Below are 14455 nucleotides of genomic sequence, written 5' to 3' on the forward strand. Positions count from 1 at the left end.
CCAGTCATGGGGCCTGAACTCTGGGCCTGGGCTCTGTCCCTCAGATCTTCAGCTCAAGGCTAGTACTTTACCACTTGAGCCACAGCGCCACTTCCGGCTTTTTCTGCTTGTGTGGTGCTATGGAATAGAACCCAGGGCCTAATGTATGCACGGCAAGCACTCTACCACTGGGCCATCTTCGCAGCCCCCCAATTTAAAAAATTTTCAATAAAAGTGGCATAGAATCTGCATATAACACATTCTACCATATACCCAATTCATCTCTGGGTTAATTATAATATCCAATACAATGAAAATAGTTGTTATACAGTATTGTTTAAGGAATGACAGGAAAACCATATGCGTATGTTCACTACAGATGAAAACAGTTTTCCAAATATTTTCAACTAGTGACTGATGAAAACCATGTATGTGGTAAGTACAGAAATGGAAGGCCAACTAAACCTTAAGACGTACAAATTTACTGTGTTTAATATGTATATAGTAAAATGTACATACTCATTTGCATTTAACTGAAGATCTAATATGTATCTAGGTACATATATTATGCATATCTATACACGATAACGCCTTCGATGTTTCTGTTTGTTCGTTTGTTGGGGGGATGGGGACTGAAGCCAGCACTGAGGTTGCACCCCGCCCTCTGTTCCTCACATAGCTCTCACAGACGGTAGCGGCTGAGACCCAGCACCAGGGTCTGGCACAAAGACTCAAGGGGGAAAAAGAAGTGATCCATGGTAAGACTGACCAGGGAGAAAGAAATGTGTTGCCTGCAATTATACATTTGTTCTTCCTTCCTTTATTTTAATTTCTGCAACCCCTCCTATTGTCATTTTGTAACCTGCTGAGAAGCAAGACACAAACCAGTCTTTCTAAGGAAGAAAATTAGTAGCAGATGCAAGCTTATTTTCAATGGCATAAGACCAAATTTCCTGGACTTAAACACTCTGTTCCCTCAACGTTCTCTGGCTCCATCAACATACAGCTGTAGACTCTCACTATAATTCATAAACTAAAAATAGTTCCAAAAACTTAACAGTAAAAAACCACAGTTCCCACTGTATTGTTTGCTTTTTATCATACAATGAACAAAAGGTTTGAATACAGATGTTTTCTGAACACGACGTTTTAGACTACAATTTTTATAAAATAAAAATTATCTGCAGAGGATACACTGGATTATCAGCAAGTCTTTTACTACAATTGGTACTGGTTCAAAGTTGAATAAAGAAGGCATAGAATGTCAATTCTAGCAGAACACATTGGGATGGTGGTCTGAATGTATCACTAGTAACAATTCTGGCTAAGGTATTTGCAGCCAAATATAATAACTTCTAGTATAGAAAATGTTGGGTTTTTTTTTTTTTGTGTGTGTGTGTGTGTGCTATACAGAATCCTTCTCAGGGTAAAAATGGGATGTTGTCACCCAACCCCACACCAAGAAATCTTCTGGAAAAAGGGAAGGAAAAAAATTGGGAAGTTCCAGTCCTAGCTGTGGAACACCTGCAGGACTTCAGGCAAACCTGCCCTTGGCTGCAATTTCTTCTTTTGTAAAACAGTTCAGCGTGCCGAGGCCTAAAATAACTGGAAGCCCAACACTGCCACTTTTCACATTCTGGCCTTTCTCAGCCCCTGGTCCCAGGAGTGGCTCCCAAGGGCAATCACAATGACCTGGGTTCAAAGCTGCTCCATTTAACAGCTTGTATAACCCAAAAAGTCACTCATCCTTCCCAGGGCTCAGTTTCCTCATCTGTAGCATACCTGAAGCAATACCTGTATCTTGAAGGTTTGTTTGGAGGATTAAAAGAAACAATGTACATACAGATAATGTATCCAAAAGAGTGCTTGGCTCATAGTAATTACTCAGTTAGTGTTGGCAGCTTTGACTATCCCAGGCTGGCCTGAACTAGGACCAGAGGAGAAATATCAGGCGCAAACTTGCAAGCCACTTGAAGGATAAACTTAAGTCATGAGATCAACAGCTCTGAGACTGTCACTAACAGTGCTCATGAGATGGTAGCTCAGGCAGTTCTGGTTTTAAAGACTAGTGTGTGACTGTGGCCAGGCCTCAGGGGCCCAGACAATCAAGTACCCCGGCACCCTGTGGCCCCTCTTCACTGGCAGCTAAGCCTTCGGCTGTGTTTCTACCTGTCTCAGTTTCTGCATTCCACAAATAATAACCATGTTCCCCAACACTGGATTAAAAAAGACAAGGACAATTACATCATGGTTTATAAATGAAGGCAGCTTATGAAGTGAAATCTTGGAAATACTTTGATAGTTCTTTTGCATCTACCTTAAATCTTTACTTCTTTTGCTTGGGGTCTTTCTTCCTCTTCTTCTTCCATTACTACTGTCTGGAACTGAAGGAAGAAAAGTAAGGACTGTGGCCACATTCAACTACAGCCTGATATGGAAGTAATGTTTTATTCTTACATAGCCACTCCTCCTTATTTATGAATCAACTGCAGTGGCTTTTGGGCTACATGAACAGAGTTGAGTAGTTATTGCCTCAAAGCCTGAAATACTGACTACCTGGTCTGCAACAGAAAGATTGCTGATCGTGGCACAGAACACAACGAGTTCACAGATTGCCTATTACCATTTCGTTGAATATGTGGCAATCACCACTTCAGTCAACATTGAGCAAGTGTTTGTTGAATGCTCTAAGCAGCAGACACCGGGCCACGCTCTGGAAAGGCAAAGCTGGACTACAATGGTGCAGATGACAGACTGGCCCTGTCTTTGGTATGTGCACAGGACAGGGGAAGACAGGACATGATTACACAGTCACCTTTCCCAATGCGATGAGTCTATACAGAGGGGAACACAGGTGTGAGGAACATGTAAGGGGAAGATCTAATAGATCTTAGGAAGCCTACCCCAAACAACTGACCTTTAAGTTGAGGTCTTAAGTAGACTTTCTGGCTCTGCACTGTCAGGGCAAAAGGCGGCTCCCTGACACTACCTGAAATGCAAATGGATGAAATGCAAACATTCTCAGTCTACACTTACTCTATCCACTTATCTAGCTATGTACTGCAAAAGAAAAATGTGAACTATAAAAAAAGCTGGATGTTTAACCTTGAAATAGTAATTCTAAGCAAAACACATTTTAATGTAAATGAAGACCGTAACCCACGTTCACTTGCTTGACAGCAGACATCAACACTGGAAAAGCCAGTTCCATTCTTTATGCGTGGAAAATCAAGAGTCCACAGTGAGTGTCCTTTCCCTTCACACTGGGTGAGCACACACCGATGCCCTGTGGACGGAGGGCGCCTGGCTGCCGTGCAGGGGACCTGCTGCCCGTCAATGCTGACCAAGAGGGCTCAGGCGCCTCACCTGCTCCGCCTCCAGCTCAGGCGCCTCACCCCCTCCGCCCACCTTCCAGCTCAGGCTCCTCCCGGCTGGGGCCCAGGCCTATAAAACATCTTAAAGCTGCACAGTCCTGGGAATGGTAGTGGTCAGCCTAAAGGAAAGAGGCTAATGGAGGCAAGACAGCTTCCCAGGGGGCGGCAGCTCCCAGGCTGTGGCTCCGGGCTGCGCCGCTCACCGTCAGTACCTGGCTGGTCACTGGCAGATCTTGCACATGTCAGAGCCAACACCACCTCCAGCACAATCACAACAAGGTAAGAGGAAGGAATCTCTGAGGCTGCAGATGGGCTGGAGGTGACCCTCAACCCGTGAAGCTGCAAAACGTGTGGAGAGCCAGGCCTGCGCAGGGAACAGGCAAGCAAACACAAAGCAAGAGGAAGGTCTAGGCCTCCTCCTCCGGCGGGAGCTACGCTGCCTTCCTCCTTGGCGAGTCTGGTGGGGCAGGAAAGCCAAGCAAGCAGGCCTGCAGACGGGGCCCGGACACCTTAGGAACACCTTAGGGAGGGCAGAAAAAAGCCACTTCCTTTCCAAAGCAGACTCCACTCACGAAGATGCTGTACGGTTGTCTAAGATCTTAACGCACACCCATTTATAAAGTCCTCAGAACTGTGTAGAATTTGGAAAATAATTCATATAAATTGTAAATTTTTGTAAACAAAGTCTTTAAGTAACTCCATATAGAGGGATTCTTTTAGTCTAGGCCCTTCTCTATTTCATATTAAGACTTCATACATTTATAAACTACTGTGACTTTATAAAAGAAGAAAGGAATCAAGGGAACATAAAATGGATTAAGTTAATATCAAGTAGTTGCAGGTAGGGGTGTCTATTTCTTTTGTTTGTTTGTTTGAGACAGGGTCTCACTAAGTAGTTCAGGCTGGCTTTGAACTTGGAAGACTCCAGAGGGTGAGAGATGTGCACCACCATATCCCAGTATTACTTCCTTTTTAATTTCCTCCATCATGAGGTTTCAACTCAGGGCTAGGCAGGGTCTCTGCACTCTGTCTGTTCAAGGCTCGAGCTCTGCCACTCGAGCCACAGCACCACGTCCAGGTTTTTTTGTAAACTGGAGATAAGGGTGTCAGGGCCTTTCCTGTCTGGCTTCAAATCGTGATCTCGGCCTCAAGTGTAGCTCATGCCCTCCTGTGCCACCAGCATTCAACATTACTTTTCTTAATGAAAAAAAATTTTCTCGAGTGTCATTCTACTTAGAAAAAAAGTGGGGGTGGTGGAAGAAAAAGGACCAAAGTAAAAAGAAAAAAAGAAATTTGAATAGTTTTAAACTGTTTCTAAATAATTTTCCCTCATGTCTTGAGACGCCCTGCCTAGATTCCATTACATCACATAACAATACTGAGATATCCCTAAATACTTGAAAAGTGCTTCTGGTCTTTCTTGTCTATGCCATTGAAATAGAGTGGAGCATGTCTGCACAGAACACACCATTCCTTATAAAGTGGGAAGGGCCTTGTTGCCTAATTATGGAAATTACAACTCTGAGCCAGAAGGTAGTCTTCAGGAATGTGCCTGAGCTCATACAATATTAAACCCTAGAATTCCATCAGCACCAGCCTGGTCCAGAATAAATAGGGCCATCAGATGCAAGGGACTGACCTGAATTAAGTGACTAATGTACCCTAACAAGGGGGCAGGATGGCCACAGAGCACACAGAGCAAGCAGCGCTGTCAGTGACGGCTAGCGATGAGATGGCCAGAAAAGCAAGTAGCTTCGTATGAATCTGCAAGACTATGAAAAACATCCCCAACAAAACCCCAAACAATATTAATGTTCACTCGCCAACAAGATTTTTTAATCAAGTGGGGGGTTAAAAATTAAAATTGAATCATGAAGAAACTAAAAGAATCAAAGGAAATTAAACCCACCCAACAGTACTGACAACCAGAAACTTTGCCAATTATTTTCCAGTCATTAGCAGGTAGGGTGTGGAACCTATGCATCAAAGTGCCACTCTATAACATGACATGCTCTGGAAGCCACATCTGTGCTGACCGACCTCAGAAATCCATCAAGAAAAAATGGAATGCTGTAGGTTGAGAACCCAGTTGTCATGGTTCTCTTTAGTACTTTCATACCAGTCACTGTTCCCCTCAGCAACTGGATCAACATCTTTGTGAATAGTAGGCAGAATTTTTCTTCACTGTTCCTGGCTGAAATTAGTTCAGCAGCTTCTTGGAATGAGAAATGACACACCAAGATAGACAGTGTGGGGCTGGGAATGTGGCTTAGTGGTAGAGTGCTCGCCTAGCATGTATGAAGCCCTGGGTTCCATTCCTTAGTACCACACGAGTAGAAAAAAGCTAGAAGTGGCACTGTGGCTCAAGTGATAGAGCGCTAGCCTTTAGCAAAAAAAAGCTCAGGGACAGTGCCCAGGCCCTCAGTTTAAGTCTAAGGACTGGCAAAAAATAAAAAAATACGATAGTGCAATGATTTCTGTGGCTTACATGCTGCGAAAGAGGCAGCTAATCCAGACTTCTTCCTCAACCTGCCAGCCAATCCAGAGTTCCCCAACCTGCCAACCAATCCAGAGTTCTTCCTCAACCTGCCAGCCAATCCAGAGTTCTTCCCCAACCTGTCAGCCAATCAGAGTTCTTCCCCAACCTGCCAGCCAATCCAGAGTTCCCCAACCTGCCAGCCAATCAGAGTTCTTCCTCAGCCGGACACAAGTCCAGACCTCACCATTGGCCTCTTTTGCTTTCTCGAAGAAAAGAAGTTATGACCCATTAAAACAGTGAGTGTCAGGAAGCAGCATTTCTATTGGTGTTGCTACTCCTTGGACAAATTATAGCGAGACAGAGAGGAATTGTAGATTAGAAGGACAGAGGACACAGCAGACTGTATGCTAAATTACCACACAAAAAGCAATTGCCATCAGTCCCGCTGAAAACTGCTAGGATTCTTTTCCCCCAGCCACCACTAACTTGGGGGTAAACGGAGAGACTCACTCTGAGAAGCAAAATGCCCCTCTGCAACCATGTCTTCATGCTCCTCGTATTCCCTGCTAGACAGCTGCCTGTTGGCCGTCTCCAGTCGATCTGTGAACAAAGAGAAGATAATTAAAAGACTTATATATGAGTTTAAGCAAGGAGTCTTAAATAAAGGAGACTACAAGCACTGAGTACGAAGGGATACTCAGGCGGGAGCCCCAAAGTGAACTATTCTTGGGGAAGAACAATAAATGAATTCTAAAGAACATCTAAAGAAAGGCCTGAGATGCCACCTGTGCCCCTGTGCACCAGCAATGCTGGACAGGTTGAGACTACCTCACTGCTTCTGAACCCTAAACCTCCACTTTGAAATCCTCTCACAGACACGCAGTCTTCATAACCTCTAACCAAGCCCTACTCCAACTTTGACCAATAGCCCTAGATTTCATACAGTAACTACTACCTGAAAACAAAATTAATAAAAGTAACAAATTAATTCCCAGGTCAGAATGACTAATGGATGAAGACTATATAGTGAGTTCTACATTCACTCAAACCACTTGGCATATCTTTATTTATTCAATTAAATGATGCAGCTCAGCAAGTATTTATTGGATATGTGACAGCCAACAGAAAAAGGCTTAGGTCCTAACTAGTGGGGACTACTCATACATTGAGTGCTGGAATGTATGAGGCAGCTGGAAAATGGCTTGCTAACTGAAAGAGAGGCTGGGCACCGGTGGCTCACACCTGTCATCCTAGCTACTCAGGAGGCTGAGATATGAGGATTGCGGTTCAAAGCCAGCCCTGGCAAGAAATTCCATGATACTCTTATCTCCAATAAACCACTCAGAAGACCGGAAGTGGCGCTGTGGCTCAAGTGGTAGAGCACTCGCCTTGAGCTGAAGAGTACAGGGACAGTTCCCAAGCCCAGAGTTCAAGCTCCACAACCGACCCTCCCCCCCCCAAAAAAAGAGAGAGGTAAGAATTCATGGGTTGTATTATCACGTATCTTGGAAAGAAGAAGGCTGGAAGTAAACCACATAGAATTGATGTGGAGATGTAATTAAGCAATCCATGAAAAGAAATAAAAAAGCAAAAGTTCTGTTTTACTCGGCAATGAGTAACATGCACAAAATCAAAATGATGTGATAGTTGCTTGACCCCAAATCTGAGCATGATTTTGGGACAATATAAGAGAAAAAGTAATATAAATGAAGATATGACAAATAACTGCTTGAGGAAAAACACTGCTAGTAATAAAGTCACTGCTCTGGAGAATTGTAGGGCCACTAGGGTTCTCATAAGGTGTAAAAGACTTCAACAATCACATATATTCACGCATGCATTCTACTGAAAGCGGAGAACCACGAAGGCCCCTACCAGAAGGGAAAAGCTGAGAAAAGTGCTTACCTCTTAGAATGAACAACTGAGGTTATAAAGAGAAACAGAAAACTATTGTTTTAAAGTCCTTCAGAAGCGTCGAATTAAATAATTTTCATGTTATTAACAGAAAGATGCAGTGGCTTTTACCTTTCGAGGAGGTATGGGTCTTCTATCTTTCCTGAAGGGTGAGCATATGTCTAGCTTTATCCTCTACATTAGCTCTAGCAAGTGAGACTCTGGCTCCCAAAGAATTCTACCAGGTGACTCAGCCTCATCTGGAAAGGCAAGTGCATCCAACACTGGTCTCTAACGTTCCTAGTCAGACAATGGTGAGTCACATTCGCACACAGACTCTCTTCCGTCCATATCCTCCCGCCACGGCCACTTCAAAAGCTCCTTGCTGCAATGTCAATAAATAAGACAGAAGAGAAGAGCTCTGCTGTTTTAGCACCTCCACTTTCTCCGGGCTGATGACAGTTACAGGATTATCTGATACAGGAAGAAGAGCATGGTGGCAAAGCAATCTGGCTCTGGACCAAGCTGTCAACTACACAGGTAGTCAGGGTGGAGAGAATACAGGTAGAAGGTGACATGCCTCTAAGGTCTCTGTTGAAGTCGTGCAGTCTTCTGATTTCCCCTTCCAGCTTGTTTCTCATTGCCTTGTCCAGCGACTCTCGCTTAGTGGTAGACTTGACCAGACTCTCATAGGCTTCCGAAATTCTCTGAAGTTCTTTTTCAAACTGTAAGAAAGAACTGGCATTGAGGTGGCATCCACGCCAGTGTTTCAGGAACAGAGATGCTTAGCATTTCAGATGCACCTCACATTTCGTGTCTACCAAATTCCCGTGGAATCAATTTCGCCCCCATTCTGTCCTTTAAAGGTCAGTTAGGTTCCTGTCAGGACAGATGCCTAAGTCTGGCTAGACCCTCCAGTGTTACCTTGTAAGTTTCTCGGTACTGATACTAGGCATAAATCTAAACCCAATTTAAACCTCTTACATTTCGGTGCCCATGTGTAACTAGTATTACCATTCCAATTTAACACGAAAAGGTTAAAATATGGAAAGCCAAACACAACCAAAACCCAAACCTCTAGACGCTTAAGTGCAATACTCTGTCTTCCTATAGACCTTCTCCCCTGTCAGAGGCTTCATTACGAGTGATTACAGAGTATTTTTACTTCTTGTCTGTGAAAGTACCTCTATGAAAGATCAATGAGCTTTTAGCAAAGTGTAAACAAATGTACCACAGAAAGTCTCCATGTGTGCAGGAATTGAGAGATACAGGATTAAAATGTTATTTTTCTATATTGCACCAAATTGGAAACTTTAACTGAGGAATACTTGGCTTACAGCACATATAAATTGACAAGTAGCGGTAACTGCTGTAACAAGAGTCTAAGACAATCATGTTTTTGAAGATCCTTCAATTGTGCTTGAATGCAGGAGGAAAGGTGAGAGGTCTGTACATTTGGACACTTGCTGTGCTACTGTGGGAGAGGGAATCTGACGCAGAGCTGACAGAATGAAATTGCTAATGCATCTCACTGGGCTCCGGGAGGCCAGCACCACAATTTTGGTCCTTCTAGAGGAGAGTAGTGTCATGGAAACCTATTTTCTAAAGGAAACTACCTAGGTCAGAAAGCTGCTCACTGTGCTTCTCTGAATAACACACACACTAATGTGTGTTCATTCTTTGTTTACAATGTGTGGAGAGTCTCCTGGGCCTCAGAATACACAAAGAAACAAGATAATTCTCAACTTTAGCAGCTCACAGGCTAAGCTGGTGTGTACCCAACCACAGGCACCTATACAATATAGAGAGGTCTGAGGGGTATGATAGCAAAATGCCTTAAGACCTAGAGATGGCATAATTAATTTAACAGGGGAAGAAAAGGGGCTCCTTGAAAACTATCTCATTTCATTTGAAATAAGCCATGAAGGCAAATAGGAAATTTTCCTGTTTCTCTTCTAAGAAAGGTCAGTGGGTTTGGGCATTCTAGGCAGAAAATGAGCAAGAAGTATCATCATGAAAATAAGTCCACATCTATCTTCCGCCTCATGGATGGTTCGGGATGAGAATAGGTAGAAGTGGCAGGAGCCAGGACCAAAGGAAAGACTTCATGTAATAGGCAAGGTAGAGTTCTGGGAGGAAGCAGGGTAAAGAAGAGCCTTGGAGAGGTGGACTACAGCATCTTACACAGCAGGAATGGATGAAACAGAACACAATAAGTCTAGGTGCAAAGATAATGTAAACAGTTGAGCAACAGATTACAAGACATAAAGTAGGATGGACACATTAAAACACAAAACCTAAGGACACTGAAGAGCAAATTAGCAGGTCTTGGTGACTGGGTCTAACTGGTAAGGGAGAAAGCAATCAAAGACAAATAGTGTAGAAGATGGGTAATACAACGTAACCAAGATAAATGATGGTAAGAGAACAGGTTTCCTGAAGAAAGAAAACCTGTTTAGCAACAAAAATACTACGCTTGGGATCAGCAGAATATCAAAGACTTCCCATTAGCAGGTGGAGGTATAGGTCTGAAAATCAGGAAAGTATGTGCAGCATCATCAGTGAATGCATGACAAAGGTCAAGAATGAAGACAAGCCGGGCGCTGGTGGCTCACGCCTGTAATCCTAGCTACTCAGGAGGCTGAGATCTGAGGATCGTGGTTCAAAGCCAGCCCGGGCAGGAGAAACCGTGAGACTCCTATCTCCAATAAACTACCAGAAAACCGGAAGTGGCGCTGTAGCTCAAGTGGTAGAGCGCTCGCCTTGAGCTGAAGGACAGCGCCCAGGCCCCGAGTTCAAGCCCTACGACCAACCAAAAAAAAAAAAAAATGAAGACAAAACTGTCACAAGTCTAGAAACCCAAGAGAGAGAAGGCTGGGTGAGGGAGGAGAGAGACTCCAGTGGTATCCTAGGTCCAAGAAGTGAAAAGCTTTCAAAAGGGGAAAATCATAGCCAATGCTCCTAGAAGTGACAATACAGCCAAGACAGTCGGGTGAGGCTGGTGGAGAGTTAGAAGGCCCTTGGACCCAGATATCCACACTCCTTTTGCTAGCTCTTTAAATTTCCCTATGGCTGAACTTGCCAGAGTTGGCTCTCCACTATCTGCTATCTCCCAGGAAGCTTTTCTGTTCTTCCAGACACCATGACTTGTGGGTAACATGGTAGCACAGAGAATAGCATGTCCTAAGTTGTATTCACAGTGCTACTGCACAATGCTCCTTCCTTTTAATTTTGTTTTCAAAAGAGAGAGCTCCAAAACATCATTGTATGCTGAGGGGAGGTCTTTGTTTCTGGTCAGATGAGCATGAGCAGGGAGTGCCGACAAAGGCTGCAGAGCACCATCAAGTCATAAAAAGGCTCACCGACCCTGAGAAGGGCACTCATCCTGCAAGCCCAGGACACGGGAGGCCTTCCTGAATCACACCACCCGGAAGAACGCTCCCAGTCTCGACCGATACTGTAACGGAAGGCAGAGCCCCAACACGCAGTGCAGATTCAAACAGGAAGGACAGCCTAGAAAGAGCAGCACTACGATTCAAACAGATTACAGAAAGGAAAATGCCCAAATATAATTTTATGCTGATTAAAACGTTCATGTTTTCTTAAAAAGAACTACTGTGTGGCCTAGAAGATAAGCTAGGCCAGGCACCAATGGCTCATGCCTATAATTCTAGCTGCTCACGAAGCTGGGATCTGAGGATCACCATTTGATAAACTAGGTATCATTTATCTGGAATGCACAATATTTGAAAACAAGCTTAGAACTCTCCCCTGGCAGTCTGATTTCCCTCTGGGAAGTCTGCGGAAGTCGTGACAGCTGTCTCCCCTGGAGGCACACTGCCCATCCCTATCCTCCCCCCAACTTCCTCCTTCTGCCCTTTTATGCAACAGGAAAAACTACACCACCAGGATTTAAAATCCTAAGTTCTGAGCCTGGCTTCATCATAACCTCATAACTTAAGTCACATATCCTCCTTGCTAGAGATGTGTACAACAAAAATTTAGGGCTGCAAATTGACAACTGTCTTAACCTGTGATGGGACAACAGAACACAGTATTCACAGACGCATTTATAATAGTCCAGGGAGTGAAACAGTTGTAGATTCAAGAAGCAGAACAACTTTTGTCTTCTTGTTCAGCACTCATTTCATCCCTTTTGGCCACAAAGTCTAAGGATCATCCTCTATGCAAAGAAATTATACATTGGAAGACTTTATTTTTCTTTTCTTTTTTTTTTTTTTTGTCGGTCGTGGGGCTTGAACTCTGGGCGTGGGCGCTGTCCCTCAGCTCTTCAGCGCTCTACCACTTGAGCTACAGCGCCACTTCCGGTTTTCTGGTGGTTTATTGGAGATAGGAGTCTCACAGTTTCTCCTGCCTGGGCTGGCTTTGAACCGCGATCCTCAGATCTCAGCCTCCTGAGTAGCTAGGATTACAGGCGTGAGCCACCAGCGCCTGGCTAAGACTTTATTTTTCAAAAGACAAATGTACAGATAGGCAAGAGTGGTTCACACATCTGCAATCCTGGCCTGTCAGGGGCCGAGACCTGGAGGATGGCGGTTCAAAGACAGCCCATGCAGAAAAGTCATCTCCAGTTAACCAATTAACCTGAAAAATGCTACACTGGAGGTGAGCTCTGGCTAGACTGGCTCAAGCGGTAGAGCATCAAGCAGGAGAAAAGAAGCCAAAAATGAGGGTGTGAGGCCCTGAGTTCAAGACCAAGTATTGGCATAGGGAGAGCGGCAAAGAGACAGAGACACAGAGAATTGTACATCTAACACAAGAAAGAGGTACATGCTACTGGTCAGTAGAAAAGTACATAATAATGAGACAGTCAAGACCTCTCTGTACCACCCATGTAAAGGCCGCACCACAAGGTCCTCAGGGGAGGCTACAGAGCTCTCAGAAATGTCTGCCCTTGAGATGCTTTAGGGGAGAAGAAATACTGGGTTCCTTAGGTGTTGAGTGGGTCTTCCTAATGCTTGGGCTACACAAAGGAGGAGCGGTCCTGGAGGGTGTCAGAAACAAGCTGGAGCCAAAAGGTAACATGTTATGTTTGTCAACCTCTAAGGTCTCAGGTACAACCTCCAGGCAGCCCTGTTTGTTTCTGGCCCTCCAATAAGGGCAGCCAGAGCTCCCTGGAGTCCAGACCAGAGACTTGACTACAGGGAACTCCAGCCCTGCGGTAAAAACTCGGCCCAGACCTGCTTTGGCAGATCTGTGAACGTTTGTGCCATCAAATACACTGCTACCAGCTTTTTACTGACAGTGAAAAGACCACCTTACCTGTGAAAGTACCACTAAGTAATGACAGAGTCAGACCTGGGAGCGTGTGGCCAAAACACCAGTCTAGCCTGGACCACTGAGAATGGAGCGTACCCAACCCTCATGAAGAGAGCCTTTACCTGTGAGAGCACTGTGAGTATGCACACGGAACGGTCAGACAGGACCCTCTCACATGAGGCCAAAGGAACCATGGAGAGCGGCGTTCCTACTGTCTCTCCCTAAAGCCCCTATTTCCAGGACAGGATCAGACACTTAAGACTCAGCACTACTACCACATGTCCTCATCCCTTAGAAATGCAACTCAGGGTCCTGTGGCTTTCTTATTGAAAACAGACCTCTCTGTATCCTGCACACATCAGACCCAGGTGACATTGCTCTTGCTAGGGGGATATGTCTCTTCTTTTTTTTTTTTTTGTCGGTCATGGGGCTTGAACTCTGGGCCTGGGCGCTGTCCCTCAGCTCTTCAGCTCAAGGTGAGCGCTCTACCACTTGAGCTACAGCGCCACTTCCGGTTTTCTGGTGGTTTATTGGAGATAGGAGTCTCACAGTCGCTCCTGCCCGGGCTGGCTTTGAACCGCGATCCTCAGATCTCAGCCTCCTGAGTAGCTAGGATTACAGGCGTGAGCCACCAGCGCCCGACGGATATGTCTCTTCTTTACTCCAGCTCTTAGCAGGAAGTTCTAAGGATAAAAGGCTGCCATGCGATTTGATAGCTCCGTGACACCTGCAGGAGCTTCAGGGACTCAGTGTCGTCCATCCTCACAGGGGGCAAGGAAAGGAAGGAGCATGGTAACTGGCACCCTTCCCCGCTTCCTCTCTCCCTTCCCCTTTCTTTTTGTGGCACTAGGTTTTGAACCTAGGGTTCTCACACTTCTTAAGTAAGTCTACCACTTAAACGACAAACCTTCTAGCTCAATAACCTGTACCTGTGACCCTCCAGTGTCGAGGTAACATTGTTTTAGTTATCACTCAATGAAACAAACATGACCATCACAAGTTTCCCAAGATTCCTAGATTTAGAGGGAAATACTCTCCACTCATTCCCACGTTGCTGTTTCCTCTTCCGAGCCTGGGGAGCCCTACTTAGCCCCAGAGTCTGTCCCTACCAAAGCTGCTGCATACTCCCCGGCAGTATTAACTCACTCCCCTTTGGGAACACAAGCTCTAGCACTGCAGGCCTTGGGCACCAGGTCATACTTATTTTTGACTCCTTAAAGCCTTACACAGTTCCTGCACAAAAAGGGGCCGCAAGAAACACTGGCGAGTCAGTCCTCATCAACCCCTTGCCTCACGAAGAGGCGAGGAATCCATTCCTTCCAGGAAGCCCAGCCCCTTGCCTGGGAGTCACGTACCTTGTGCAGCGTGTCGGCATTGTCATAGTAACCCTGAAGCTCCTGGTGAAGCACGCGATTTTCCTCGGTTAGGATCTCCACCATCTGCTGGGCTC

At 45.1% G+C, this 14455-nt stretch overlaps 1 protein-coding gene across 1 annotated transcript in view; it reads right to left on the reverse strand.

Moving 5' to 3' along the window:
• The window catches only part of Amotl1 (angiomotin like 1), a 65659-nt gene that overhangs the window by 15087 nt on the left and 36117 nt on the right, over positions 1-14455 (reverse strand). Inside the window, 3 exon segments of the mRNA XM_013009540.1 lie at positions 6343-6432; positions 8306-8450; positions 14361-14447. Of these exon segments, the coding sequence (XP_012864994.1) occupies positions 6343-6432; positions 8306-8450; positions 14361-14447 (322 nt within the window).

Source organism: Dipodomys ordii, unplaced genomic scaffold (assembly GCF_000151885.1).
Source record: "Dipodomys ordii isolate 6190 unplaced genomic scaffold, Dord_2.0 Scaffold10, whole genome shotgun sequence".
Classification (NCBI taxonomy): domain Eukaryota; kingdom Metazoa; phylum Chordata; class Mammalia; order Rodentia; family Heteromyidae; genus Dipodomys; species Dipodomys ordii.